The sequence below is a fragment of the Protobothrops mucrosquamatus genome, unplaced genomic scaffold (assembly GCF_001527695.2).
Source record: "Protobothrops mucrosquamatus isolate PMUCROS unplaced genomic scaffold, P.Mucros_1.0 scaffold303, whole genome shotgun sequence".
NCBI lineage: Eukaryota > Metazoa > Chordata > Lepidosauria > Squamata > Viperidae > Protobothrops > Protobothrops mucrosquamatus.
This window is the reverse complement of record NW_015386645.1, coordinates 84,788-112,425: the sequence shown is the minus strand read 5'-3', so window position 1 is coordinate 112,425 and position 27,638 is coordinate 84,788. Positions and strand designations below refer to the sequence as shown.

Here is a 27,638-nt window from a genome sequence, read left to right as displayed (position 1 = left end):
AATTGATCCTTAAGCATTTTAATAGAAGCCTTCAAGTTAGTATCTGTTGGTCGCTGAGATAATAATTTTTCTTTAATCCCAATTTCTTTTTCCAAATTTAATCTACTCTGTATTTGCTTATGTTTATATGCATTGTTCATGGAAATTAGTAGGCCCCTCAGATAAGCTTTGCTGGCATCCCAAACAGTATGTATAGGAGTACCTTTATTCAAGTTAAGTTGAAAAAACTCTTCCATATGTTCCTTCAGAACTTTGACCTTATCCTCATAATTAAACAAGTTTTCATTTATTCTCCAAGATTTCCTTTTTTTTTGTTGGCCAATCTCTATCCATACCATACTATGATCAGTCAGAGTTCTGGGAAAAAATTTTGTTTTGTTGCAAGCAGTAAGCAAGTCAGTCGAAGTCAGAACAAAATCGATCCTTGAAAAAGACTCATGTCTATGAGAGAAAAAAGTAAAATCACATTCATTCATATGTTGTGATCTCCAAACATCCACCAACTCCAGATCTTCCATCATTGCAAAAAAAGATTTAGGGAGTCTGGAAAGGGCCACATCCCTAGAAGTTGTCTTTTTATCTTTTAAAGTATCAAGAACCCCATTCCAGTCCCCCATAACAATCAAGGAATTATAATCCATAGCCACAATTTTCTGATGTAATTGTCTATAAAATTGTTTTTGAGATGACAGTTGATTGGGGGCATAAACCCCCACTATTAAACACTTTCTTCCATTTAAATTTATTTCCACAAGTAAAAATCTTCCTTCTTTGTCAGCTTCTTTTAAAATAGGTGAAAGATGTTTCTTTATATATAATGCAACCCCAGCTTTTTTTTTAAGAGCAGGTGCAGCAAACAAGTCTCCAAGCTTAGAGTTCAGCAATAATTTTTGATCTTTGGCCACAATATGAGTCTCTTGTAAACATATAATGTCGTTATTAAAATGTCTTAAATAATGAAAAACCTTGCGTCTTTTGTGGGGTGTGTTAAGCCCCCCCACATTCCAAGATGAAATTTTAGTCATTGACTGATTTCAATCCTATAGCGATACTTGAAGCATAAGACTTAACAAAGACCTTGGGTCGAGTGCCACCTACTGGCTCAGAAGTAGCAGGTGGCGAGCTATCAGATGTAGACGGATGGGCTGACAATTGCTGTTCTTTTTCCTTGCGTCTGTGAGCTGCACGAGTCATCCTTTGTTCTTTTCCATCATCTTTTGAACACCCATTTGCATCCTTAACACTGGAAATAGAAGGGAGGTCCACAATCAAATGCTCAGCTGCATCAGTCTTTTGAAATGTGGGTGGACGCTCCACTTGCAACACAGACGCCATAAAATCATTCGCCTTTTTGACCGAGTTAATTCTGTAACGCTTGCCAGCCACAGTTACGATTATGCCCACCGGTATATCCTATCTGAAAATTATTTGTCTATTCTTAAGTTCCTGCACCAAAAAGGCATAGTCTCGACGCGCTTTAAGTATTTTCGCTGGAATTTCTTTTAAAAGAATAATGTCTTGGTTTAAAACCTTAAATCTTTGTTGGTAAAAAAGCTGCATTATTTCATTTCGTCTCGCTTTTCTTGTAAAATAGACCACCACATCTCTTGGCAAGTTTCTTTGACGAGCCACCCAAGAGTTCACCCTGAAGACACGTTCTATTTCGTCATAAATTTCCTGCCCACAAGCCAAAGCATTTATCAATGCTTCTGAAATTACTTCTCTTAAATTTTCTTTTGGATCCTCAGCCAGCCCGCGAATTCGAATTGCATACTCCATGTCCCGAAATTGAGCGACCAAGACATCACCTTTAACATTTTCCAAACCCTCCTCTACAAGCTCCAATCTTTGCTCGCTCGCTTCAGCTTTCTGTTCATTTTCCTCCACCCTTTCTGCCACCCCATCCACATATTCAGCCAAACCTTGAAAAGCAGTTGTCACATTCAAACGAAAGCCCTCATGTTTCTGTAGTAATTCTTGCTGTTGCTGTATTAGTTGATCAATCTTATTCTCTATTTTAACATCCATTTTTTGTAGCATCTCTGTCATTTGCTTAATACTTTCAGTCATTAAATCCTGTAGTTCTTTACCAGAGGGCGGTGGAGGTGAAGAAGATGGCGGGGCGGCGGGTGGGAAACCGGCTTAGAAATTGGTTGGAGCGGCTGGGGAGTCGGAGATGTAGTTGGTTTTGAAATTGTGGGCACCACTCTTCTCGAAGCCATATTGACAATTTAAAATTTCAGTCTATGTAAAAGTCTTTTAACACAGTCCAAAGCAAGTAGTGAAAGTATTAGAAATAGTGAAAGTTCCAGACCGGAAATGCAAATCACTTTCGCTTCTTCTTGCTAAAAAGTTTCATTCCAACGCCATTTTAAGTTCACTTTCACTCAATCCACCCCAAGTATAGGGAAGATCAAAATATTTCAAGTTAGAGTAAAATCCAGAATAGAAGCAAACTTCCAGGGTTGGTTTGTCTGCGTATAGTAACTCACAGTTCAATTTAAGTTGCAGCGGTGGCGGCGGCTTCTAACTTCGCCAAAGCGAAGGCGTCCTGGATCGCGGAGAATCCTCGGGGCTCCGGAGGAGTTCTAACCTACATCGTCCACATCGGACGACTCGGGAACTCAACTCCTACCCCGGGCAGCTCACCGATCCCCTTATGCCCGGGGGAAGGGTATCAAGCCGTTTGACAGCTGATGCTTGCTGTCAAAACAGCTTTTACGCGTAAACAGGCGGGAGGCAGCTATCAGCTGCGTCCGACGAGGTCGCCCGCACACCGGAAGTCAATAGATAACTATCTTGATTACTAAGATTGATTCATTTCTTTTGCTATTTCTTTTTTCTGTTACGTTTTTGTTGGTATAATGCGCAACGTTATAATTAATGATGTTCTTGGTTTGACTATATTGTGTTTATATTTTTTATATTATAGGTAATTTTTATCATTAATACCCCATCAGGTGAATTGTGATGTTGAATTGCAATTATTGATAATTTGCCTAGATACAGCTAATTCTGACTTCTCAAATACACTCACCTTAAAAGATATTAGAGTATTTGTATAATTTTTGTATAGCTTTATCACTTATTTATTTTTGTTCCACTGTCAATTTAGTTCCACCACTATCTACAAAAAGTGTCATTTAACAACAGTGTTGGGGAAATTATTTCCTTTGATCAGAACGGGAACCTAGAAGCAGGATTTGATATTATCAACTGGATCACATTCCCAAATCTAAGTCTACATCGAGTCAAAGTGGGAAAATTTGATCTCAGAGCTCCCAGAGACCAAGTGTTCAGTGTTTCTGTGGCTGCCATTAGGTGGCCAAAGACATTTAACCAGGTATTTTCCATATTTCTTTATTAAATTGTTTTTCCTGCCTTTATTTTAACTCAAGATGGCAAAATACATAATAGTGGTGAATATCTATATTGGGTGTAGAATGAGGGTGAAGATTCATTCTCCAACTAGGTAACATCTTCAGCAGAGTTTAGGGGATGTCAGTGTTATAAACCGAATACTGACACTGACATCCCCTAAACTCTGTTGAAGATATTACCTAGCCTGGTAACGAAACTTTCAGAAATCAACCCACAAGCTCAGAGAATGAACCTTCACCCTCATAATACTCCTTCCTCCTCCTATTTTTCCCACAACAACCCTGTGAGGTGGGTTGGGCTAAAAAACAGTGATGGCCCAAGGTCATGCATCAGCTTTTATGCCTATGGCAGAACTAGAATTCACATTCTCCTATTTTCTAGGAATGCACCAGATTAACTTTCTATATAGTTGGGGTCCATATATTCTATGTTCAGGATCCAGATCATGAAAATAGTTATATGGCTAACAGTTGAATTTATTTTCAAGCTTTTTGCAATGATCCAGATCTTTTCTGGCCAAAATCCATAGCCAGCTGATTTCAATACAATTATTACATACAATTACATGCATAATTTTTGCAATGTAATTGTTTTGTTCTTTTTTTTAAAGGTAAATATAACAAGAATTTGAGGGGAAAATGTAACTGGTTTAATATTGCAGATGGCACAAATTGACGGGATATAATAATACACAATTCTACTGCAAAGCCATTGCCTCAAACCTGGCAGAGGGGCAAATACTTGAATTAGATCATTATGAATATGATTATGATTTAGTTACTCACAGGACCATAATAATAGCTTTTGGTTGGGATAGAAAATAAATGTATTGATTTAGAGACTCTTGCTCTGTGCACATTCCTTTCACAAACTACTGTACAGTATTATTCTGATTATCAAATTAGAACCACTGTTGTGTGGCTATCCCAGTACCAACCCCAAAATTTAGGATTCTGCCTTCTTGTCTTCTCTTTGTGCCTAGACTCAGCCTCTGTCTTTGTGCAATGAACCCTGCCATAAAGGTCACAGCAAGACCAAGAAGGAAGGGAAGCCATTTTGTTGTTACAATTGCATTCCATGCCCAAGACGAAAAGTTTCAAACCAGATGGGTAAGGATATCATGGACTGAGTTTGAATTTGGAAGTAAGTGGTGGAATTTGTAAAGCATCACATAAAGATCAGGCCAAATAGAAGCTGGTCTTCTCCTTTGTGTGAATGCCAGAGGCATCTCCAGGATCCAGTGCATTGGGCACTAAGGATAGCTAGCTAAAGATGTAGAATTTCCATCACAAGACTTACACTATGGCTTTCGTAATTATTTCCTCTCTGTGGATCCCTTTTTGAACAGGCGCTTGATCCAATTGCTTATCCAGATATAGAAGACAGAACTGAAAACAGGGATCCATGTTTCCAGTATTATGGGAAATAGCTTAACTTTTTATTTTCTTTTTGTATAATGGCTTAAAATACACCCACAAGTATCCACATTACAATGAATGTAAAGGAAGGATTTTGAAAGTATCAAAGTTTGATTTTATATTTGTTTGTGAACTTAAATGGACTCCAGAAGATGGTAGAGGACAGGAAGACCTGGAGGAACGTTGTCCATGGGGTCACGATGGGTCGGACACGACTTCGCAATTAACAACAACAACATTTTTTTTTATTTATTTCATCTTTTTTATTCTGCCTTTATTACTTTATAAGTAACTCAAGCTGGTGAACATGCATAATACTCCTTCCTCTTCCTACTTTCCCCACAACAAGATTATTGTGAGGCTGGTTGGGATGAGAGAAAGTAACTGGCCCAAAGTCACCCAGCCAGATCTCAACTGTAAAATGGGACTAGAATGAAATCTGTATTTACAAATCCTTCCTGCTCACCATGCTACTTTTTTTTTTATCCCAAATTTTTTTTATTAATTTTGAAATATCCCCCCCACTTACAAATATAAACATACATTAATACAACTTTAGTATTATACATTTTACAAACATAAACGTTAATATTGCAAAACAGCCCGGCAACCGCCCCCTCCCCGCGTCCGCCCTCTTTTCTCCTCCTTCAACCTCCCTACACATCCCACCTCCTTCCCTCTCCTCTTCCTACGGGCACGGTTTGGGGGCGCTAACCGAGCTACTTTTTATACATGGGGCGGGACAGTTATTGTTATTTTTTCTCAAATTAAACAAATAGAAAGGATTATCTGAAGCAAAACACATATCGAAGATGTCTTTTTAAAAAAGTAAATAAATAAATGGAATTATGTTTTAAGTCTTCAGTTTCTATCTAGGATCATACTTTTAAGGAAATGGATTCACATCTCTAAGGAATAAATGTGGAACTTTTTCCAAATGTTTCAAACTACCTGAGCAGTAGAAGCTGAAAAAGACAAATCCTGCCCATCTTCTGCATGATGGACTAACAGTGAGACTCAGGTTATGGAAATCCAATTGCATGAAATTGATGCAATTTTATTTGCATAATTTTATGTACTGAGCCATTCTTTGAAACTTGACCAGACATGCCAAATTCTTAATAATGAAATTTGGCTATTTTTTTCCTTTTCAGATATGGATTTTTGTTACCAGTGTCCAGAGGATCATTATGCCAGCAAAGCCCAGGATCAGTGCATTCCAAAAGAGATCAGCTTCCTATCTTTCCATGAACCTTTGGGGATCACCTTGGCCATTTTTGCTCTTTTATTGTCCTCCATCACAGCCTTGGTCCTCAAGGTCTTCATTCAGCACAAGAACACTCCCATAGTCAAGGCCAACAATCGGGGCCTCAGCTACACCCTCCTGGTCTCTCTTCTGCTTTCCTTTCTCTGCCCTTTGCTGTTCATTGGTCGCCCTAAGAGGGCAACCTGTCTCCTTCGCCAAACTGCTTTTGGTATCATTTTCTCTGTGGCGATTTCTTGTGTGGTGACCAAAACCCTCACTGTGGTCCTAGCTTTCATGGCCACCAGGCCAAACTCCCAGATGAGGTCATGGGTAGGGAGAAGATTGGCCCTTTTTATAGTACCTTCCTCCTCCCTCATCCAAACCATTCTTTGTATTGTGTGGCTGGTGAGCTCTGCTCCCTTCCCAAATCTTAATATGCACTCTCTGCCTACAGAAATAGTCCTGGAGTGCAATGAAGGCTCCCCTGTCATGTTTTATTGTGTCCTGGGTTTCATTGGTCTTTTGGCCATGATCAGCTTTACAGTGGCTTTTCTTGGAAGGAACCTTCCAGACAGTTTCAATGAAGCCAAATTTATCACTCTCAGCATGCTTCTTTTTTGCAGTGTCTGGATCTCTTTTGTTCCAGCCTACCAGAGCACCAAAGGGAAATACACAGTGGCTGTGGAAATCTTCTCCATCTTAGCCTCAGGTGTTGGATTACTGACCCTCATTTTCTCTCCCAAAGTTTACCTCATCTTGATAAGACCTGAGCTGAATAACAGACAACAACTCATGAGAAAACCCCATAAAGTGAGTTATAGGAATCAGTCACATTACAGCATACACAACAGAATTTAGATTAGTGAAAAATCCAGTATGTGGTTTCAAGGAATAACAACTGTCTTAAGCTTTTAGTAAAATAGAATGATTGAGTATAAATGTAATAGTAAAATAAAATGGGTGTTCATCTTTGTTCAATATGTCCTTAAACAATATTAATTCTATGGATGCCCAGGTAGCTCCTCATGGTGACATTTGTTTTATTTTTATTATTATTTTAAAATTTGATTAAAGTTTATTAAAGCATAAAATAGAATGAAAATAAAATTTAAACCAAGAAAAATGGGGAGTGCACAATGAAAAAGAAAGAAAAATGTAAAAAGTGTTGATTTACAACTCTTCCCAATGCAATAAAATACTAATTCAATTATGACTTCATGTTTTTATATTACCTATAATTATTACAAGCCAGTTCTATAACTACACAATTATTAAATCTTCAAACTAAATTCCAAACTTCTTTTTTTTATTTCAAGCCTGAACACCAGAAGCAATATCCCAACAGAAATAAGACCAGATAAAATATCTTTGTTTAAAAAAACTTACCTTGCCATCTTAAAAACTCTTCCATTTTTTCTCCCCCCCCCCCATGGTAGGAAGTGAGATATATTTCTATTTACACTTATTAATCTTTTCAAACTATCATTTATGTTAATAAAAAGCACTGTATTCTTTCAAATTCCTTAACTCTAAAGAGAAAATCCTTTTATATTGCTTGTAAGTCTATAATTTTTTTTAATTTCATTTTTATAACTAAAATCAGTTAATTTTGATGCATCTTTTTAATTTTAATTAAAGATTTAATTATCCTTTTGAGATTTAATTTAATTATCCTTTTAATAGACTTAATTCAAATTTGCTTCCAATGGTATTTTGCAAACTTGAGAAATTACAAAAAGAAAAAAGAAAAAACCCAACCCACTTTATATGCACAAAACAATGCATTAGAACTTTATTTTAATTACATATCTCTCCTTTAGGACCACTGCTATATGGAGGATATCAGGGGCTATATGGAGGATTCTGGGACTCTCCATAAGCCAGGAGAGTTATACAAACTTAAGGAACTCAATTCCCTTGTTTATATGCTAACACATTTTCAGACAATCTCTTTCTTCTCCATGAGTACTCTTTTACAAAGTTGAATCAGTAAACATCAATAACTTTTCCTCCACACCATCAACCAAACTGAAGCCTAATCCTGCTTAATTTTTGAGATAAGCAAAGTCAGAAAAGATCAACAGCTGAGACATTCTGATCGAATGACACACTCACACACTGTACTAGCTGGATAATGGAAACCTCAGATCTTTCTACATGTTTTTGTCAAGCAGGCCTGGGGATTTTTTCATTAATTGTTTTTTTTAAGTTTTATTATTTTTGTTTAACAGAGTTCAATGATAATTATTCAACAAAAATGTGTTGTCTGAGTATCTTTTTTTTCCAAAAAAGTTTTATTGTTTTACAATAAAAAACGATCAAGCATAAGTAAACACAACAAATATAAACCCCCCACCCCCACCCCAGACTTCCCAAACCAAATCCCAGGATAATATTCATGTAAAAGTAAACAAATACTAATATCTCTAACTCCACAATATATCTTAATCTACACAAAAAGATAGAAAAAGTAAACAAGATAAAAAAATCTAAAAAACCTAAATTATATTCTACCACACTATGCTTCTCCACAATATATCTTAATCTACACAGAAGAATAGAAAAAGTAAACAAGATACTAAAAATCTAAAAACCTAAATTATATTCTACCACACTATGCTTCTTCTGAATATAAACAATCCATCTTCTCCATATTGATAAAAATTGTTCATTCGAGTGGCTCTTCAAAAAAGCCGAAATCTTAGCCATTTCAGCAAGATACGAAACTTTCAATCTCCAGTCTTCCATTGTAGGCAGAATTGGACTCTTCCAATTCTGGGCTATCAACAAACGAGTGGCAGTTAAACAATAGAGCATCAAGTTTGTTTCTTTTACATCTAAATCTTGCACAATACCTAAAAGAAATAACTGTGGAAAAAAGATAATCCTTTTTTTGAAAATTTGCTGTAAGTTCCACCACAATTGTATCCAAAAAGCCTTAATAACCTTACAAGTCCACCACATATGAAAAAAAAGTTGCATCTGGATGTCCACACCTCCAACACTTGGATTCATAATTCGCATAAATACGAGACATAGTTGAAGGGTCCAACTGCCATCTATAAAACATTTTATAAAAATTCTCATGTAAATTTTGAGCTTGTGTAAACTTCACATTTCTCACCCAGATTAACTCCCAAGTGTCCATAGGTATTGTTTCTCCTATATTTTGAGCCCATTTAATCATACAATCTTTGACTAATTCAGTTTCCGAGTCCAATTCTAACAAAACATTATATATCCTTTTGATATGTTCTTTAGCTCCATCTCTTACTTGCTTCAAAAAATTCCCGTCTTCCCTACCAAAAGTAGTCTTTTTATCAATTCACCATCTATCTTGAATTTGTCGATACAAAAGCCAAGAAAAGTTTGGATTATTTTGCTTCAAAACTTCTATTGATTTTAAGCACCAGTTACCACCACCACTCTGGTATAACAAATCTTTATATGTAAGTCCCTCCATCACCACTCCTCTGGTTATGGTTTGAAAAATATGTGATGGTATCACCCAGAGTGGTAGCTTAACATCAAACTTGAAAAAATATTTTTGCCAAACTCTTAACAATGCAGTCCTTATTATATGATTTCTGAAGGTTTTATCAATTTTTTTCTGCATAAAAAGATAGGCATGCCACCCAAAATACAAGTCCCATCCTTCGACATTCAAAATCCCTTTGTTGGACAAATTAATCCAGTCAGTCATCCACGTTAATGCACAAGAATCATAATAAAGTGTCAAATTTGGTACTTTAAGTCCTCCACGTTCTCTGCTATCTTGAATAATCTTAAATTTAACTCTCGCCTTCTTGCCTTCCCAAATAAAACGATTCAAATCTCTTTGCCATTCTTTCAAGTTAAGTTCATTTTTTAAAATAGGTATCATCTGAAATAGAAAAAAAAACTTAGGCAAAATATTCATTTTAATGGCCGCTATACGACCCAGCAAGGAAAGCTGTAGTTTTTTCCACATTAATAAGTCCTTTTGTACCATTTTCCACAATCTTTCATAATTATTCTGGTACAATTTCGCATTGGAGGATGACAAAAAAATTCCCAAATATTTGACTTTATTAACCACTTCAAATCCTGACATTTGCATAAGTTGATCTTTGTCTCTTGCAATCATATTCTTTGTAAGAATTTTAGTCTTATTCACATTGATTTTAAATCCAGCCACTTTACCATACTGATACAGCTCTTGTAACAAAGATTCCAATGATTCAATTGGTTGAGTCAATGTAAAAACTAAGTCATCAGCAAAAGCTTTAAGCTTATATTCTTTAGTGGAAATCTTTAAGCCTTTAATCATTGGAGATTCTGTAATTCTGGACAACAGAATTTCCAAAGAAAGTATAAATAACAATGGAGAGAGTGGACAACCTTGTCTGGTGCCCTTTAATATATCTATAGATTCTGTCAAATCTCCATTAATAATTATTTGAGCAGATTGTTTTTGATAAATCGCTTTTATAGCTGTCTTAAATTGATTTCCAAAATTCATATAATCCAACATTTTGTTTAAAAACTGCCAGTCCAATTTGTCGAAGGCCTTCTCCGCATCTAAAAAAATAAAAGCCGATGGCACTTGATTATTCTTATCCAAATATTCCAATAAGTTTACAATTTGTCTAATATTATTCTTCATATATCTTCCAGATATAAAACCAGTTTGGTCATCATCTATATAATATTGCAATATCTGCATCAGTCTATTAGCCAAAATTTTTGCAAAGATTTTATAATCCACGTTCAGCAAGGAAATAGGTCTGTAATCCTTAAGTTCCAAAACCTCCTTGTTGTCTGAGTATCTTATTCACTAATACAAATTAAATTCCTAATCCCTAAATCTCTTCTCTAACCATTTGTAAAATAGGTCCCAAGTTTGAAAATATTCCGTTTTTTCTTTTTCTTTCAACCTTAAAGTAAGTCTATCCATTTCCACAGAGTCTAATATTTTTTTGATTATTTCTTCCTCTGGTGGTATTTCTTCATTCTTCCAATATTGTGCAAATATAATTCTTGCCGCGGTTATCACATGTAGAATCAAATATGTACTTTGCTTATCAAATTTTTCTGGCATTATACCTAGTAAAAAAAAATCAGGTTTGTAGTCTATGTGTTTCTCTAACATTTTTCTAACCAAGTGTGGATTATTGTCCAATATCTCCTTGCTTTAACACATGTCCACCACATATGATAATAACTACCTGGTTTGTGTTTACATTTCTAACATTTCTCTGACATATTTTTAAACATTTTTGCTAATCTTGTTGGTGGCAAATGCCATCTATAAAACATTTTATATAAGTTTTCTTTATATGAAGCTGACATTGTCAATTTATAGTTTCTTTCCCACAAACTTTGCCACTTCTCTAAGTTTATATTATATCCAAAATTCTTTGCCCATACTATCATTGTCTCTTTTACTTGTTCATCTTTCATTTTGAAATTTAATAAGAAATTGTACATTTTTTTAAATTAACTTTTCATCAGAAGTTAATAATGTCTGATCAAACATAATCTGTTGTTTGTAAAATCCATACTGTTTAATATCTTTATCATATCTGACTTGCATTTGTAAATGTGACCACCATGTTAAATTGATGCCCTGATTATCCATCTCTTGCCTGGATTTTATGTTCCCTTCAGAGTTTAGAATATCTTTGAATGTCCATATTTTATTGAGACTAAATTTGGATGTACGAATGCTTCCGTTGTTGAAAGCCATCCTGGAATTTTCAAATAAATTTTACATTTTATTTTTTCCCAAGTTAACAATAATGCATTTCTAATGTAGTTATTTTGGAAGTATTTATGTATTTTATTTTTTCCATACCATAGAAAAGCATGCCAACCATGCAGGTCATGTCCCTCCAGATACAGCAATCTTTTATTTCTAAGAGTTATCCATTCTTTTATACATGTTAACACTGATGCTTGATAATATAAAACCCAATCTGGCAAGCCAAAGTCTCCATTTCCCTTGGCTTCTTGTAACATTTTCAATTTAATTCTAGTTTTCTTTCCTTGCTAGATACATTTTTGAATTAGAGAGTTAAATCTTCAAAGAATTTTTTCTCCAGTTTTATAGGTATCTATAAAATTTGAAATAAAAATATTTTTTGGTAATATATTCATTTTCACCGTAGCAATTCTTCCTAACATCGACAGTTGAAGATTCTTCCATTTTTCCAAATCAAGCTTTATTTGGTTTAACAATTTAATGTAATTATCTTTTATTGTTGAACATCTTGCTGTCAAATATATTCCCAAATATTTGACCTTTTTGACTATTTGCAATTCTATTTTTTCTGATAATTGCTTTTTTTGTTTATCTGTAAAATTTTTAACTATCACTTTAGTTTTTTCACTATTTATCTTTAATCCTGCTATCTCTCCAAATTGTTCTATATTTTCCAACAGTTTAGGAATCGTCTCTAAAGGTTCCTCTAGAAGGAATACCAAATCATCTGCAAATGCTTGCAGTTTGTAGGTTTCACCTTTTATTTTCAATCCTTTAATTTCTGGATCTTGCCTAATGTTTCTATTTAAAACTTCCAAAGTTAAGATAAATAGCAATTGTCTTGTGCCTTTTCATATATCAATATTATCTGTGTAATCCCGATTTACAATTACTTTTGCTGTTTGTTTCTGATATATTGTCTGAATCGTATTTATAAAGTTTTGACCAAAGTCCATTGTTTTTAGTTGTTGAATCATAAATTGCAAAGAAACGTTATCAAATGCTTTTTGGGCGTCTAAAAATACTAGTGCCAGTTGTTTCCCTGGATGAAGTTCATAATATTCCAATATATCTAGCATTACCCTCAAATTATTTTTTATTTGTCTCTTTGGCAAAAATCCATTTTGATCTGGGTGTATAAATTCAGTCAAAAATCTTTTCAGCCTCTCAGCTATTATTGAAGTGAAGATTTTATAGTCCACATCCATTAGTGATATTGGTCTATAGTTTTTGATCTGGGTCAGATCTGAGTCCTCTTTTGGTATCAAAGTAACATTAGCTTCTGTCCATGTATTTCAGAGTTTTGCCTCCAATAAAAGTTCATTACATACATTTTTCAATGGTAAACTTAATATATCTTCTAAACATTTATAAAATTCTGCCGGAAGTCCATCTGGTCCTGGTGTTTTTTTCATTTTTTTGTCTTTTTATTGCATCTCTCAATTCCATCATTGTTATATTTTCATTTAACATAGTCTTAAAGTTTTCTGGAATTTTTGGTAAATTATTTTCTTCCACATATTGAGTCATTTTCTCCCATGAAGTTTCTTCCTTGTCATACAGTTTCTCATAGTATTCTTTAATTATCTTTTTATTGCTTCATTTTTAAATTGTAAACAGCCTTTTTCATCTACTAAATTGTTTATCAATTTTTTCTCCTTCTGTTTTTTTAAGTTTATAAGCTAACCATTTTCCTGCTTTGTTTGCATTTTCAAAAAAGTTTTGCTTTACCCTTTTAATTTGTTTTGCTAATTTTTCTGATTCTATTAAATTTAATTTATGTTTTATTATTTCCATTTGTCTTTTCAATATTTTCTTTTGTGGGTTTATTTGTAGTTCAAGTTCTAATTTTTTAAATTCTTCTCTTAACAACTGATATTGTTGTCTCTTTTTTATTTATTTTTCTCCATGTATGTTATCACTACGCCTCAAAAATATGCTTTGGCTGTATCCCATACATTTTGTAATGTTGTATCTTCTTTTTTATTTTCTTTGGGAAAAAATCCATTTCTTTTGTTACTAAGTCTATAAATTCTTTCTCTTTTAATATAGATTGATTCAAAGTCCATCTTATTTTTTTCTGCAGTCCTTTCCACACCATTTTTAAGGGGTTATGATCTGCCCAAGTACCCAATTCTATTTCAATTTCCTGCATATTAATCCTTAATTCAGGCATCATCCAAATCATATCAATTCTGAACCAAGACTTATGACTATTAGAATAAAATGTGCATTGTGATTTTCCTGGTTCGTTACTCTCCAGATATCTTGTATACCAATTTCCTCTATCGTATTGAAAAAACTGGGCTGACTCACCTCACCCCGCACTAGGACTTACTTTTGGGGTAGAGCTTATATTAGGCCCATCCCCCTGAAAATCAGCTGGGGCTTACTTTTGGAGTAGGGTTTATGTTTGGGGAAACACAGTAGGTTAGAGGAACAGCTGGAGAAGATCAAGAAACCAGCTATTCAAAGAGAGGCTGAAATTTGGGGGAGAAAAGAAGCAACTTCGAAAGACTAGATTGAATTTGGAAGATTTTTCTCCCTATTCTGCTATATGTCCTGCTGGCTGGTTTACCTTTAATTTTGGTTCAAGGAAGGTAGATCAACCTTTTTGCAAATTTAAATCACAAGTCTGCCTATTATGTAAAAAAAAAATACCCCAGGGGTACCCAAAGAGCTATATTCATATTTGGGTGAAGTCCCAAATTATTGCACAGATTACAGCTTTAAAAAGGGAAAACATTAGTAATATTTGAAGACGAAAGGTTTTGTTTGATTTTCACATCAATATAGGTTTGGTCCTTAGCTCAGACCATTTTTCTGGTCCCTAAATTCAAACTCCTCTGGAAGAGTTGAAAGAATTTCAAAAAAAGAAATCCAGTGGTAAGAGGGAACAAAAAAAATATATGTTGAGATAGTGTCAGTTGAAGGCCTATGCCTCCTTTTATGTGTTTGTGTAGATGGAAAACACAAAAACGGTTGAGGAGCCACCTTAACTTTTTGGATCACCATGGACCTTGGAAACAGTGGGAAGGAGAATGACAGTGAGGGTGAGACAGAATTCCTCTCTTGATAACTTATTTGTGAGAAAGAGGAATAGCTTGCTGAAATATGCAATTAAGTTGTTTTCTTTTACAATATTGCAAAGAACTTGCAATTTTGCAAGGGCAATCATCTCTCCTGTATCAACATGACAAGGGTAACTTCTACTACACTTCCCAAAGGACAACCAATACACTTTGGCAGAAAAGAACCAAGATCAAAATATGCTACTAAATGATATTTTTTTGCAATTCAAGAAAGAGACCAAACACAGACTGGTTTCGGACCTTCCTCTGATTATTCCTAGTGCGAAAAAGTATTAGAGGGCACTAAAGTCAGCCAGAACTCCTCAAGGATACTTTAGACAGGAATTGATGTCTAGAAGAAGTTGTTTCTACTTAATGCCGCTCTTTGTGTTCCTGATATTTCTGCTACTACCTGAGACTATGTCCAACATTCCAGTTGTTACATGTAATATCTGTTACCCTCTGCCAATCCACCACCAGTATTATCAGCCAGGGGATCTCATCATTGCTGGCATTATTTCTCAAGCCTACATATTTTCTGACCCTGTGACTTTCAATCAACACCCGTCTCATAATCTCCTGGATGAGATTGGGTAAGCCAAGATTCTGGTTAATTGTACATTTTCCATAAGGTGCAACAAATTGTACTTTTATTTTAAGCAGGCAATTCCACCAAGAGAGGAAGATTGTGGACATAAGCTAACATAAGTGCTAGGGACTATTTACATTATTCATACTAGTAGTCTATTTAGCTGCTATTCCATGACTGTAGAGGAATATTCCTCTTGTGGTTTTCAGCTCCCATCCACTCCACATAATGTTTCACAATAGCTAGGGCCAAATATGTCCCACATCAAAATCTTCTGTCTACTAGATTCAACATGTTGGCTATCTAAGAGCTTTCTTAAAAGAAATATATAAGATAGTACTCATTTTTGTCCACCAAATATCAGCTAAATATATCAACTTTGGTAATTCTTCCTGTAAATATGAGTTAGTTTCATAAACAAATAGATATTTTAAAATATCTCTCTGATTGAATGACCTTGAATATTTGCCATGGATGAAAATTTAGCAAGACTGCTATTGACTCCTATCAACAACTGCACTCATTCAGCATGTAAATCACACTGCAGATTTGTGACTCAGATTTATCAACATATCTTGGCCTTTGTATTTGCCATAATGGAAATCAATGGAAATCCTCAGATATTACCCAATATCTCCCTGGGCTTCCACATCTATAACAGTCAATTTGGTGCAAGTTGGACTTACCTCGCCTCACTGGAGCTTCTCTCCACATGGAACAACTTCTTCCCTAACTACAAGTGTGATAGTAAAGATAAGACTATCACAGTCATTGGGGGACCTAACTCAGATGTGAACTTCTTTATGGCAACCATTCTGAGCTTCTACAAAGTACCACAGGTAAGATGTGCTTGAAAAAAATAACAGTGTGTACCTTCAGTCTTGATGAATTTTGTTGTGTAAAGCAGCATGGATAAACATTATAGATCAATGGATAATTTGAAACAGAATGTATAAAAAATACTAGACTAGCACCTAAAAATTGATACCCTATGAATCAGATCAGTAGATCTCCATAAGAGCTCTATTTAATATTACATGTATTAACAGCTGCAAGAATAGTATTCGCCCAATTTTGCAAAAATGAAAATCTACCATCTGACCAGGCTATAATTTTGAAAATCTTAGACTGTGCAGAAATGGACAGATTAACTTTGGAGATGAAGGAGAAAGAAGACTCAATTTATTTTAAAACCTGGGAAAAATTTTATCAATGGTTAGAAACACGTTAGAATATGAACAGAACCTAAAATTGAATAGAATAAATGATAGACTTTTAACTAAGTTTTATTTTTTTTAGATTAATAACATCTTTATTATTAGTGACTTTAAATATTAATGGCGATGATTAGAATTAGTTGATAAGTTATTAAGTATGGATATCTATTTAGAGAATTTTACTTATTTATCAAATTTTAGTTATATGATTATAGTTAATTTTATCTTTACAATTGTTTAGTATTATATAAATTATGTTTATTCAATATTTAGATCCGGACAGTAGCTTGTTTGTTAAAGCTTGGGATTATTATGGGGGGTCACCCCATTATTGTACCTACCCTTATCCTACCCCAAATTCCTATTCCCATTCCCCCTATACCTGTATTGACCCTATCTTTTCCTTACCTATATAAAATCTAATAAAATATTTTTTTTAAAAAAAGAGCTCTGGTGGCGCAGTGGTTAGAGTACAACATTGCAGGCTACTTCTGCTGACTGCCGGCTGCCAGCAGTTTGGCAGTTCAATTCTCATTAGCTGAAGGTTGACTCAGACTTCCATCTTTCCGGTTGCAGTGTCCTGGGGTCATGTGATTACCTTTTGTAACTTTCTGGCAAGCAAAGTTAATGGGGAAGCCAGATTCACTTAACAACTGTGATACTAATTTAACAAGTGCAGTGATTCACATAACAACTATGGAAAGGAAGATTGTAAAATGGGACAAAACTCAATTAACAAATGTCTCACTTGGCAACAGAAATGTTGAGCTCAGTTGTGGTTGTAAGTTGAGAACTACCTGTACTCATGATTTACTAGCATCATGAATTCTTCCTTTAGCTGTTTGGAATAATATTTTAAAAGGGGGCAAAATCATAGAAACAATAATTGGGAGATTGGATGGAAGATATTTCAGAGCAGCAGTGCTACCAGGAGTATCTGAGTGTTTTTTTCTGTCTGTCTGTCTGTCTGTCTGTCTGTCTGTCTGTCTGTCTGTCTGTCTGTCTCTCTCTCTCTCTCTCTCTCTCTCTCTCTCTCTCTCTCTCTGTGTGTGTGTGTGTGTGTGTGTGTGTGTGTTAAAGTAAGAACAATGGGTAGAAGAATTCTAAAGGAATTCACAAATGTGGTTCCGAGCAACATTCTCCAAACCTTATTAGTAATATTGATTCATGTGGTCTATATATTTTACAAAATAATAATTACACATCACTCATTTGAAAACAGGAAAGTACTTGTATTTGTTTATTTCAAATAATATATTTAGAATTCATAAGATTTATCAGTATTGTGGGAAGTCAAGACCCCCAGAGAAGGAAATATTAAAAGGGCAGAAAAATATATTTCCTATAAGGATCTTAAAGAGGCAGAAAAGCATGCCCAGTTTTCTTAATAGCCCCAAGTCTCCCTCCCCCAAGCAGAAACCAGCTCTGTAGAAATGCAGATGTAAATAATCCAGGAAGGTTGGAGGTGCCCAGCTAGAAGATTAAGAAGACAAAGACACCTAAATTCTACATACCCCACCCAAACTCGAAGATAGGACATAATAGGATTAACCCACAGATGCCAAATACATGACGCAGGAAATACAAAGCCTCAAACAGGAACAGAAAACAACCTCAAGAGCCCCAGAGGGTATAAAAACCCACTCCCTACATGTGCTCTTTTCTCTTTTCTTCCAGAGCCATCTTTCTGTCTGGCTCTCCTTTCCAATAAACTGCAACCTTCTTTCTAAAGCAGTCGCCATGTTGTTTATTCCCAGCTTGGACTGAACCATGATGAAGACTTTTCCTTCAACAGTGTGTAAGAATTTATGAACTGGAATAGCCATAGCAACAAACCAGCCAATGAGAACTGTTTTTTATTAAGACACAGTATTGACTGTATGAAGCATTTGATCCAGCCTAGGTCTGGGCATGTCTTAGTCTTCCCTGATCTCCTAAGTTAGTTGTTGTTGTTCTCTACCACATTGCCAAGAACTGAATGAAATTGTATGTATCATGTTTATATATATTTTATAGATAAAGTTTTTCTAAACTATGCTCCTGCTCATTTTGAATATGTGCTTATTTTTGCACTGGAAAGCTGTAAACTCTAACAAGATTGCCATCTGCATTTACATTCCTTCTTCAGTAAAACCATGTCTCTTCTCATTCCTTGGAAAATTGTTTTGAAAAACATTAAACTTCATGATAAAATATGAATGATTATTCTAGACTGGGTGGGACAGGGATGAAAAGTGATTGGGACAAAGTCCCATTAGGGTGAGCTTGACTTAATTTCCAAGGTTTGGGGGAGGCAGGGAGTTGGGAAACATTTGAGTTTCTTTTAAATTTTGTGAAAGAAGCCACACTTTTTGCATGTTTCCCAATTCACCGTAACTACTTAATTTTTCTTTTCTTTCTAGTTTGGATATGGTTCTTCTCCTTTGATTAATGACCCAGCCCAACAAGCTTTCTTTCAATGGATGTTTCCTAGTAGAAACCAACAGTATGTTGGGATACTTCAGCTGCTTTTGCTTTTCAGATGGACCTGGATTGGTGTCATTTTTATGGAAGATGACAATAGCCTCTGGTTTGTACAGAATGAACTTCCCAAGTTTTCCCAGGGAGGTATCTGCTTTGATTTTATTGAACAATTTCCACCATTATATTTGAAAACTGGCATCCATGAAATGGTAGAATCATGGGTGCTTGTATACCGATTGATAATTAATAGCATGGCCGGTGTTGTGTTCATACATGGCGAATTTCACATCGTAATCTTTCTGAGAATGTTTCCCAGAATTTCAGAAATTGAAGACATATCAATGAAGAGAGGCAAAGTCTGGATGATGACTGCACAGATGGAGTTCACTTCTGTTTCCTTTCAACAATCTTGGGATCTAGATATCCTTCACGGAACTCTAGCCTTTGCAACTCAGTCAAATGAGCTGGTAGATTTCCAAAATTTTCTTCGGATGAGAAACCTTAATGTTGAGACCAAAGATGGTTTTATTAAAGACTTTTGGAAACAGGCATTTGATTGTTCCTTGCCAACTTCCTTGGAAGAGAAGAATGCTTGGAATCGCTGCAGTGGGGAGGAAAAGCTAGAGGCTCTTCCTAGATCTGTCTTTGACATGAGCATCACTCCCCATAGCTACAGTGTCTACAATGCAGTTTATGCTGTGGCCTATGCTTTGCAGTCCATGACTTCATTAAAGTTCAAACACAGACCTATGTCAGAGGAAGGACAAAAGAATCCAATGCTTTGGCAGGTAATGTCATAAATACATAAACACAAGAAACATTGCCCTATCTTCAACCTCTATCAAAGCTGATTCTCAGTTAAGATTAGGTTTTCTAGATTTTAGAATTGGCATCGACAGTTTCCTGCATTACTAATTTGCCCTTCCTAGTTTCAAAAACAAAAAACAAAAAACATTTTGGTAGATTTAAGGAGTTTGACTTTGTTGTGAACAACTGAAATCCAGTGGCAACCTTCAGCATTTTATAACCTAGTTACCGCAAAGAGATTATTGGAGGAAATAATGCTTTAAAGATTGATAATGGATAATGATAATGGATGTCCTTTTATACTTTTGCTCTGCCTACTCTCTAATTAATGAGACTGTTAATCTCAGATTATTTCCTTTTACCTTTTCAGGCATGTAGAGGAGCATATACCTGTAGATTCTCAATTCTTAAGATACAGTTAGACAGTGATAAGATGTCTTTACTCCTATTGTATATTTCCACTAATAAATATCCTTTCTGTTGACTCTGCTGCTGGCAGGATATAGCTGGTTAAAGTCCTAGAATATTATTACCATGTATTTAATTATACTGTACTCATCATTGATCAGGGAAGATTCTTGCTTTCAGAAATGTTCTTCAGCTTCCAAACTTGGCTACGTATTAATTTTAATTAATTGTCTATGTAATCAAGTTCAGAGGCATAGCTATTTCCTGTTAAAAGACAATTAGAGGAAAGGCCATAGGAAATTAATTAAAAGGCCAACACAGTGCTGGACTGCATTAACAGAGGGATAGAATCAAGATCACGTGAAGTATTAATACCATTTTACAATGCCTTGGTAAGGCCACACTTTGAATACTGCATCCAGTTTTGGTCACCACGCTGTAAAAAAGATGTTGAGACTCTAGAAAGAGTACAGAGAAGAGCAACAAAGATGATTAGGGGACTGGAGGCTAAAGCATATAAGGAAAGGTTGATGGAATTGGGTATATCTAGTTTAATGAACAGAAGGACGAGGGGGGACATGATAACAGTATTCCAATATCTCAAGGGCTGCCAGAAAGAAGAGGGAGTCAAGCTATTTTCCAAGGCCCCTGAAGGCAGGACGAGAAGCAACAGATGGAAACTAATCAAGGAGAAAAGCAACCTAGAACTAAGGAGAAACGTCCTGACAGTTAGAACAATTAACCAGTGGAACAACCTGCCTCCAGAAGTGGTGAATGCTCCAACACTGGAAGTTTTTAAGAAGAGACTGGACAGCCATTTGTCTATTCTGCTTATATTTTTCATCATATTATAAGTACACATAAGTATTTATTTCCCTGAAAATAGGACCCGCCCAGAAAATAAGCCCTAGCATGATTTTTTAGAATTTTTTAGCATTTTTTTCACTCCCCGCTGACTCTGAAACAGCAGAGGGGGACCAGGTAAGGCGAATGAGCCACCCCCGCCCGTCCTCCATAGCATGACAGTCCAGCTATGGAGGGGAGTGAAAGGGAAGAGGCAGACAGGCAGCCAGATCACTGAACGGGTGAGGGGAGGTCGCCGAGTGGGGAGTGGCCTGGCTGTGGGAGCCCTGAGGTAAATGGGTATAGGGCGCATGGGGCAGCTCCACCCCCCTGCCTTGCCTCACCTCATGCGCTCTCCTGCCCCGGCGACGTGTGCTCTCCTGCCCCGTTGCGGCCTGTCAATGTGTAAGATTTATGAACTGGAATAGCCATAGCAACAAACCAGCCAATAGGAATTGTTTTTTAACTGAGACACAGGATTTGCTGAGAGAGGCATGTGAGCCAGCCTAGGTCTGGGCGTGGTTTAGTCTCTCTCTGTGTGTGTTCCGATCTCCATGGCTAGTTGTTGTTTTTCTACCATGTTGCCAAGAAATGCATGGAAACTGTATGTATGTATCATATTTAAATATTGTGAAGATAAAAAAGTTTTTCTATACTATGCATCCTGCTCAGTTTTTTGTACGTGTGCTTAATTTTTGGGCTTATATTGCGCTGGGTGAGCTGTAAACTCTAACATGGCCACAAGCAACCAGACAGTGGGATGGAGTGGGCGGATGGCCGCAAAATAAGATCCCCCCAAAATAAGCCCTAATGGGTCTTTTGATCCCCCAAAATATATATAAGACCCGGTCTTATTTTTGGGGAAACATGGTACTGCCAGCCCAGGCCAATTATGCTTTTGATTGTGATTATTAATAGTTTGTATAGATGTTGCTAATTTTGGCTTCTCAGATATTCATACCTTGTAACATATTACGGTAGTTGAATGATTTATCTTTTTTTGTTCCACTATGAAATTAGTTCCACCATTATCTAAGAAAAGTCTCATTTAACAACAGTGTTGGGGAAATGATTTCCTTCGATCAGAACAGGAACTTGGAAGCAGGATTTGATATTATCAACTGGGTCACATTCCCAAATCTAAGCCTACATCGAGTCAAAGTGGGAAAATTTGATTTCGGCGCTTCCAAAGAACAAGTGTTCAGGGTTTATGTCGATACCATTAGTTGGCCAAGGAAATTTAACCAGGTATTTTCTATAAAAAGTTGGAGTCCATCTCTTTGGTCCAGGATGCAGGTAATGAAAATAGCTGGTCATATTAAGGCAAGTAATTGAACTCACTTCCAAGTTCTTATGTCCCAGATCATATTCAGACATAGCAAGGTGATTTCAGTACATTTTTTAAATTTAATTATTTGAAAGAATGGCTCTTGGGTGGGATGGAAAGAATAAATGTATTGATTTGGAGACACTGTGTACATGTATTTGTCAAACTATTATATGATTCCAATTATTTAATTAGAATCAATATTATGTGGCTATCCCAATGCCAACTCAATATTTAGGCATTCTGTCTTGTCTGCTTCTCTTTGTGCCAGGCTCAGCCTCTGTCTCTGTGCAATGAACCCTGCTATAAAGGTCACGGCAAGACCAAGAAGGAAGGGAAGCCATTTTGTTGTTACGATTGCCTTCCATGCCCAAGAGGAAAAGTTTCAAACCAGATGGGTAAGGATATCATGGACTGAGTTTGAATTTGTTGAAAGTAGATGGAGGCATTTACAAATCATCACATAAAGATCAGGTTAAATAAAAATTGGTCCTTGTATATTTTTTTTCAGACATGGATTCTTGTTACCAGTGTCCAGAGGATCACTATCCCAGCAAAGCTCAGGATCGGTGCATTCCAAAAGAGATCAGCTTCCTACGTTTCCAAGAGTTTTTGGGGTTCACTTTGGTCATTTTTGCTCTTTTATTTTCCTCCATCACGGCTCTGGTCTTGATGATCTTTGTTCAGCACAAGGACACACCTATAGTCAAGGCCAATAATCGAGGCCTCAGCTACATCCTCCTGGTCTCCCTTCTGCTTTCCTTTCTCTCTCCTTTGCTTTTCATTGGTCATCCTCAGATGGCAACTTGTCTCCTTCGCCAAACTGCTTTTGGCATCATCTTCTCTGTGGCAGTTTCTTGCGTGGTGGCTAAAACCCTCACTGTGGTCCTAGCTTTCATGGCCATCAGGCCAGGCTCTCAGATGAGGTCATGGGTGGGAAAAAGACTGGCACTTTTTATAGTGCTTTCCTGCTCTTTCATTCAAACCACTCTCTGTAGTGTATGGCTGGTGATCTCTGCTCCCTTCCCAGATCTTGATATGCACTCTCTGCCTACAGAAATGATCCTGGAGTGCAATGAAGGCTCTGCTGCCATGTTTTATTGCATCCTGGGTTTCATTGGCCTTTTGGCCATGATCAGCTTTACAGTGGCTTTTCTTGGAAGGAATCTTCCAGACAGTTTCAATGAAGCTAAATTTATCATTCTCAGCATGCTTCTTTTTTGCAGTGTCTGGATCTCTTTTGTTCCAGCCTACCAGAGCACCAAAGGGAAATATATGGTAGCTGTGGAGATCTTCTCTATCTTAGCCTCTAGTGCTGGATTATTGGTCCTCATTTTCTCCCCCAAAGTTTACATCATCTTGATAAGACCTGAGCTGAATAATAGGCAACAGGTTATGCAAAAAATCCTCATAAAGTGAGTTATAGCAATCAGTTTTCTATACACAATGGGATTTAGATTTGTGACAAAATTCTGCAGTTACCACCAATGACAAGTGATTTAAGTGCTCATTAAAACAAAAGACTGGGTATTGGTGTAATCATAAAATATATAATGTTCTCTTTCTCCCCAATCAATCATGCCTATGCTATAGTACTCATCAATTATTGTAAGATATGAACCATCCTGTTCCCTGAAGCTGTAAGATTTCATGAGTCACAATATGTAACAGTTGCAGTTCTTGAACAAAACAACTTCCAAACAAAATTTTGAGGATTGCAAACAGGAATCATTATTAAACTATATATGTCTGTAGTCAACCAAGAGTAAAGGCTCCATTTGAAAGGATTAATCTCTTCAGTGATGGGTGCAGAAATCCAAGACCCACCAAAGTATATAAGAAATTCAAGCCTGCTCAAATTGTAAAGTTGTCTAATAGCTGATAGTTGAAAAACTCTCTTCTGGCTGCAGAAATCTAGACCTTGTTGACCTGGGCCCTCTAATTGCCTTTCCCTGCAGACTTTGGGACTTTTTAAATTAGGATATGAAGGAGAGAGGGATTGCAACCAAAACTGCATGGAGGAAAATTGAGGAACTGAATAAGTTGGTATATATTGATGGGGTGTTACTAAATGAAATAAATGATTCGGGTGCTAGGAACCTGAATTTCTAGCAACTCCAGAAAACAATGGAGGACAGGGCGGCCTGGTGTGCTATGATCCATGGGGTGGCAAAGACTCAGACATGGCTTAATGACTGAATAACAAAGTTCTAAATATGTGTGATTACTAGCTAATTTGCAGAATAGGCAGATAAGGGTGTACTCTTATCTGCAGATTGCAGATTGATGTGCAGATTGAAGATATGAAATAAACCACCCAATCGGGGCCATCAAGCTGCAGATTACATCTGCAATCTGCACATCAATCTGCAATCTGCTGATAAAAGCAGTCCCTTTCCTGGTTCCTATCTTCAATCTCCTCAGGAAGAAAGTAGAGAGAATTATCGGAATATCATTCCTTACCAAGTTGGTTTCTGAACTGGGATCCTGGAAACAGCAAACACTTGCATGAAATTAAGTTCTTTATTCTTTCCCCAAGAGCAATAACAACAAGCTGTTAGGTGGGTGGCTGTGTAGGAATTCCCGCTCCCTCTTACAGCATATTATGTGTGTGTGTATGGATGGATGGATGCATGTATACACACACACACACACACACACACACACACACACACCCCTTGAAATATACACCTTTCATTTCCATAGCAACAGCTAGTTATCTACCAAAGCATATAGGAAGGACCTCAGAATTTTTTTAAAAATGAGGCAAAAAATGAGACCTGGTTTAAGCACTGCAATGTATTCTCAATGTTCTAATGCTGTGTGTGTGTATGTGTGTATGTTTCTGTATATATATAAAATATTTTATCTTTTTACACACAGAAGCCTAAAGGGATGAACAAAAACTCAAGGTGGAGACTAGGCTTCCTCAGTGAACCCCTGTGTTTTTAGGTACATTGTGCATTTTTAGGTGTTTTGCGTACTTGGCAAAAAAGGCACATTCAACTGCATGGATGTGGCTGCTATCTTGACCTTTTCAAACCTGCCCCCCCCCATTAAATTATATTTTCTCAAACATTAAAAGTTCACCTTAAGGCCAACTCCTTGGGGTGTGTATGAGAAGTTTGAGATAGAGATGGAGAGAGAGAGAGAGAGAGAGAGAGAGAGAGAGAGAGAGAGAGAGAGAGAGAGAGAGAGAGAGAGAGAGAGAGAGAGAGAGAGAGAGAGAGAGAGAGAGAGAGAGAGAGAGAGAGGCAGACGTAGACGTAGACGTAGACGTAGACGTACAGTAGTTGTAGAAATAGAGGTAGAGATAGAGATATATGCTTTGCAACTTCCAGTGATTCTGAGTGTTCCTCAAACAAGAAAACACAAAACAAAACAAAAAACATGGGAGAGATAACAAAACCAGATGGGAACAAATCATGATCCCAGTGGATGGCATTGTCTGATTGAAAGAACTCTAACTGGCTGGGCAGTTACTATGGGGTCAGGTAGTCTCTCAACTAACCGGGCCCTATGCCATGTAGGGCTCTATAGGTAGAAACCAGCACCCTGCATCACACCCTGAAGCAAACAGAGCTAGCACAACTCATGAGTCAGATATTCCATATGGGCATTCTCAGGCATGCTTATCACTACCTACACTGCTGCATTCTGGACTAGTTAAAGCTTCCTGGTGATCTTCAAGGGCAGTCCCAAGTACAGTACATGGCAGTAGTCAAGCTGTGAGGTGTCCAGGGCACATATGAGTGTCTAAAGGTGCCCCAATTTAGGAAAGGGTACTACTGAAACATTAGAAAGTATTTATTCCAAATAAAGTGATCCTAAAATAATCCTGGCCTCTTGATATCTTAATAAAGTGGAAAAGAGAAACACCTTGTTGAAATATGCAATTATGTTGTTTTTTCTATGATATTACCAAGAACCCATAATTTTGTAAAGGCAATCATCTCCCCTGTAGTTATCAACCTGACAAGGGTAACTTCTACTTCACCTCCCAAAGGATAACAAATACATCTTGGCAAAAAAGAACCAAGATCAAAGTATGCTACTAAAAGATGTTTTGCAATTCAAGAAAGGGACCTAACACAAATTGTTTGGTGACTTCCTTTGAAGATAAACTCAGCCTGAACTTCTTAAGCACACTTAAGGCAGGAATTGATGTGCAGAAGATGTTTCTACTTATTGCCACCCTTTGCGTTCCTGATTTTATTTCTATTGCCTCAGACTGTGTCCAGTGTCCCAAGTCCTAAATGCCCTATCTCTCTGCCGATCAGTATTATCAGCCAGGGGACCTGAGCATTGCTGGCATTATTTCTCAAGTCTTCACATTTTCCAGCCCTGTGATCTATAACCAGCATCCATCTCACAACTTCCTGGATGAGATTGGGTAAATTAAGAGTTTACTTAATCCTAGCATTTTCCATAAAGAACTTTCTCGCTTCAAATTGTATTATCTCAAACAAGTGGTGCTTGGGATAAAATTATATTGTGAAAGCATGAATGAGAAAAAAAATCTTATGTTTCCTTTATAAAAGGAGACAACTTCTTCTAGCGTCCACTATCTATCTCTCCCTACATCTCTTCAATAAGAATGTCCCAATTTTGCTGCAGAAGTTATTTGTTGCAATCTACTAAATGTACATTCAGTCCTTCCTGATTGGATAGATTATCATCAATCCATTAGATCACAATTAATCTGCTTGTTATGTTCATTGTTTGTATATTAGGTCCCTCATTCATTCAGTCTATAAACATGACAATATTTTCATAATTGTTATGTATAACTGCTACTCATTGGAAAAGACCCTGATATTGGGAAAGATTGAAAGGAAAAGAAGAAGGGAAAAGCAGAGGATGAGATGGTTTATATAGTGTCATTGACCCAGTGGGAATGAGCTTGGGCAAAGGGAGACAGTGGAGGACAGGAGGGACTGGCGTCTTATGGTCCATGGGGTTGCGAAGAGTCGGACATGACTTAGCAACTGAACAACAACAAATAACCGCTACTATAAAAACCACTTGTGATATAAGAATTTCCTGTATGTCATATCTGTGAAAGGAATTTCCCTGCATTGCACTGAGAGTAAACCTCAGTTGAATTTGCATTGGCCTGCTATTA

General features: G+C 36.6%; 2 protein-coding genes across 2 annotated transcripts in view; both read left to right on the top strand.

Moving 5' to 3' along the window:
- The window catches only part of LOC107286606 (vomeronasal type-2 receptor 26-like), a 13,290-nt gene extending 6,382 nt beyond the window's left edge, over positions 1-6,908 (top strand). Inside the window, exons 4-6 of the mRNA XM_015814997.2 lie at positions 3,116-3,343; positions 4,364-4,490; positions 5,954-6,908. Of these exons, the coding sequence (XP_015670483.2) occupies positions 3,116-3,343; positions 4,364-4,490; positions 5,954-6,903 (1,305 nt within the window). The 3' untranslated portion in view covers positions 6,904-6,908. The remainder of the gene's footprint in view (positions 1-3,115; positions 3,344-4,363; positions 4,491-5,953) is intronic.
- Positions 6,909-15,918: 9,010 nt separating this feature from the next.
- Positions 15,919-23,932, top strand: LOC107286605 (vomeronasal type-2 receptor 26-like). The gene is made up of 4 exons (XM_015814996.1): positions 15,919-16,287; positions 19,068-19,916; positions 22,785-22,911; positions 23,025-23,932. Exons 1-4 carry the CDS (start codon positions 15,919-15,921, stop codon positions 23,930-23,932), a joined length of 2,253 nt encoding a protein of 750 aa, XP_015670482.1.
- Positions 23,933-27,638: the final 3,706 nt, after the last annotated feature.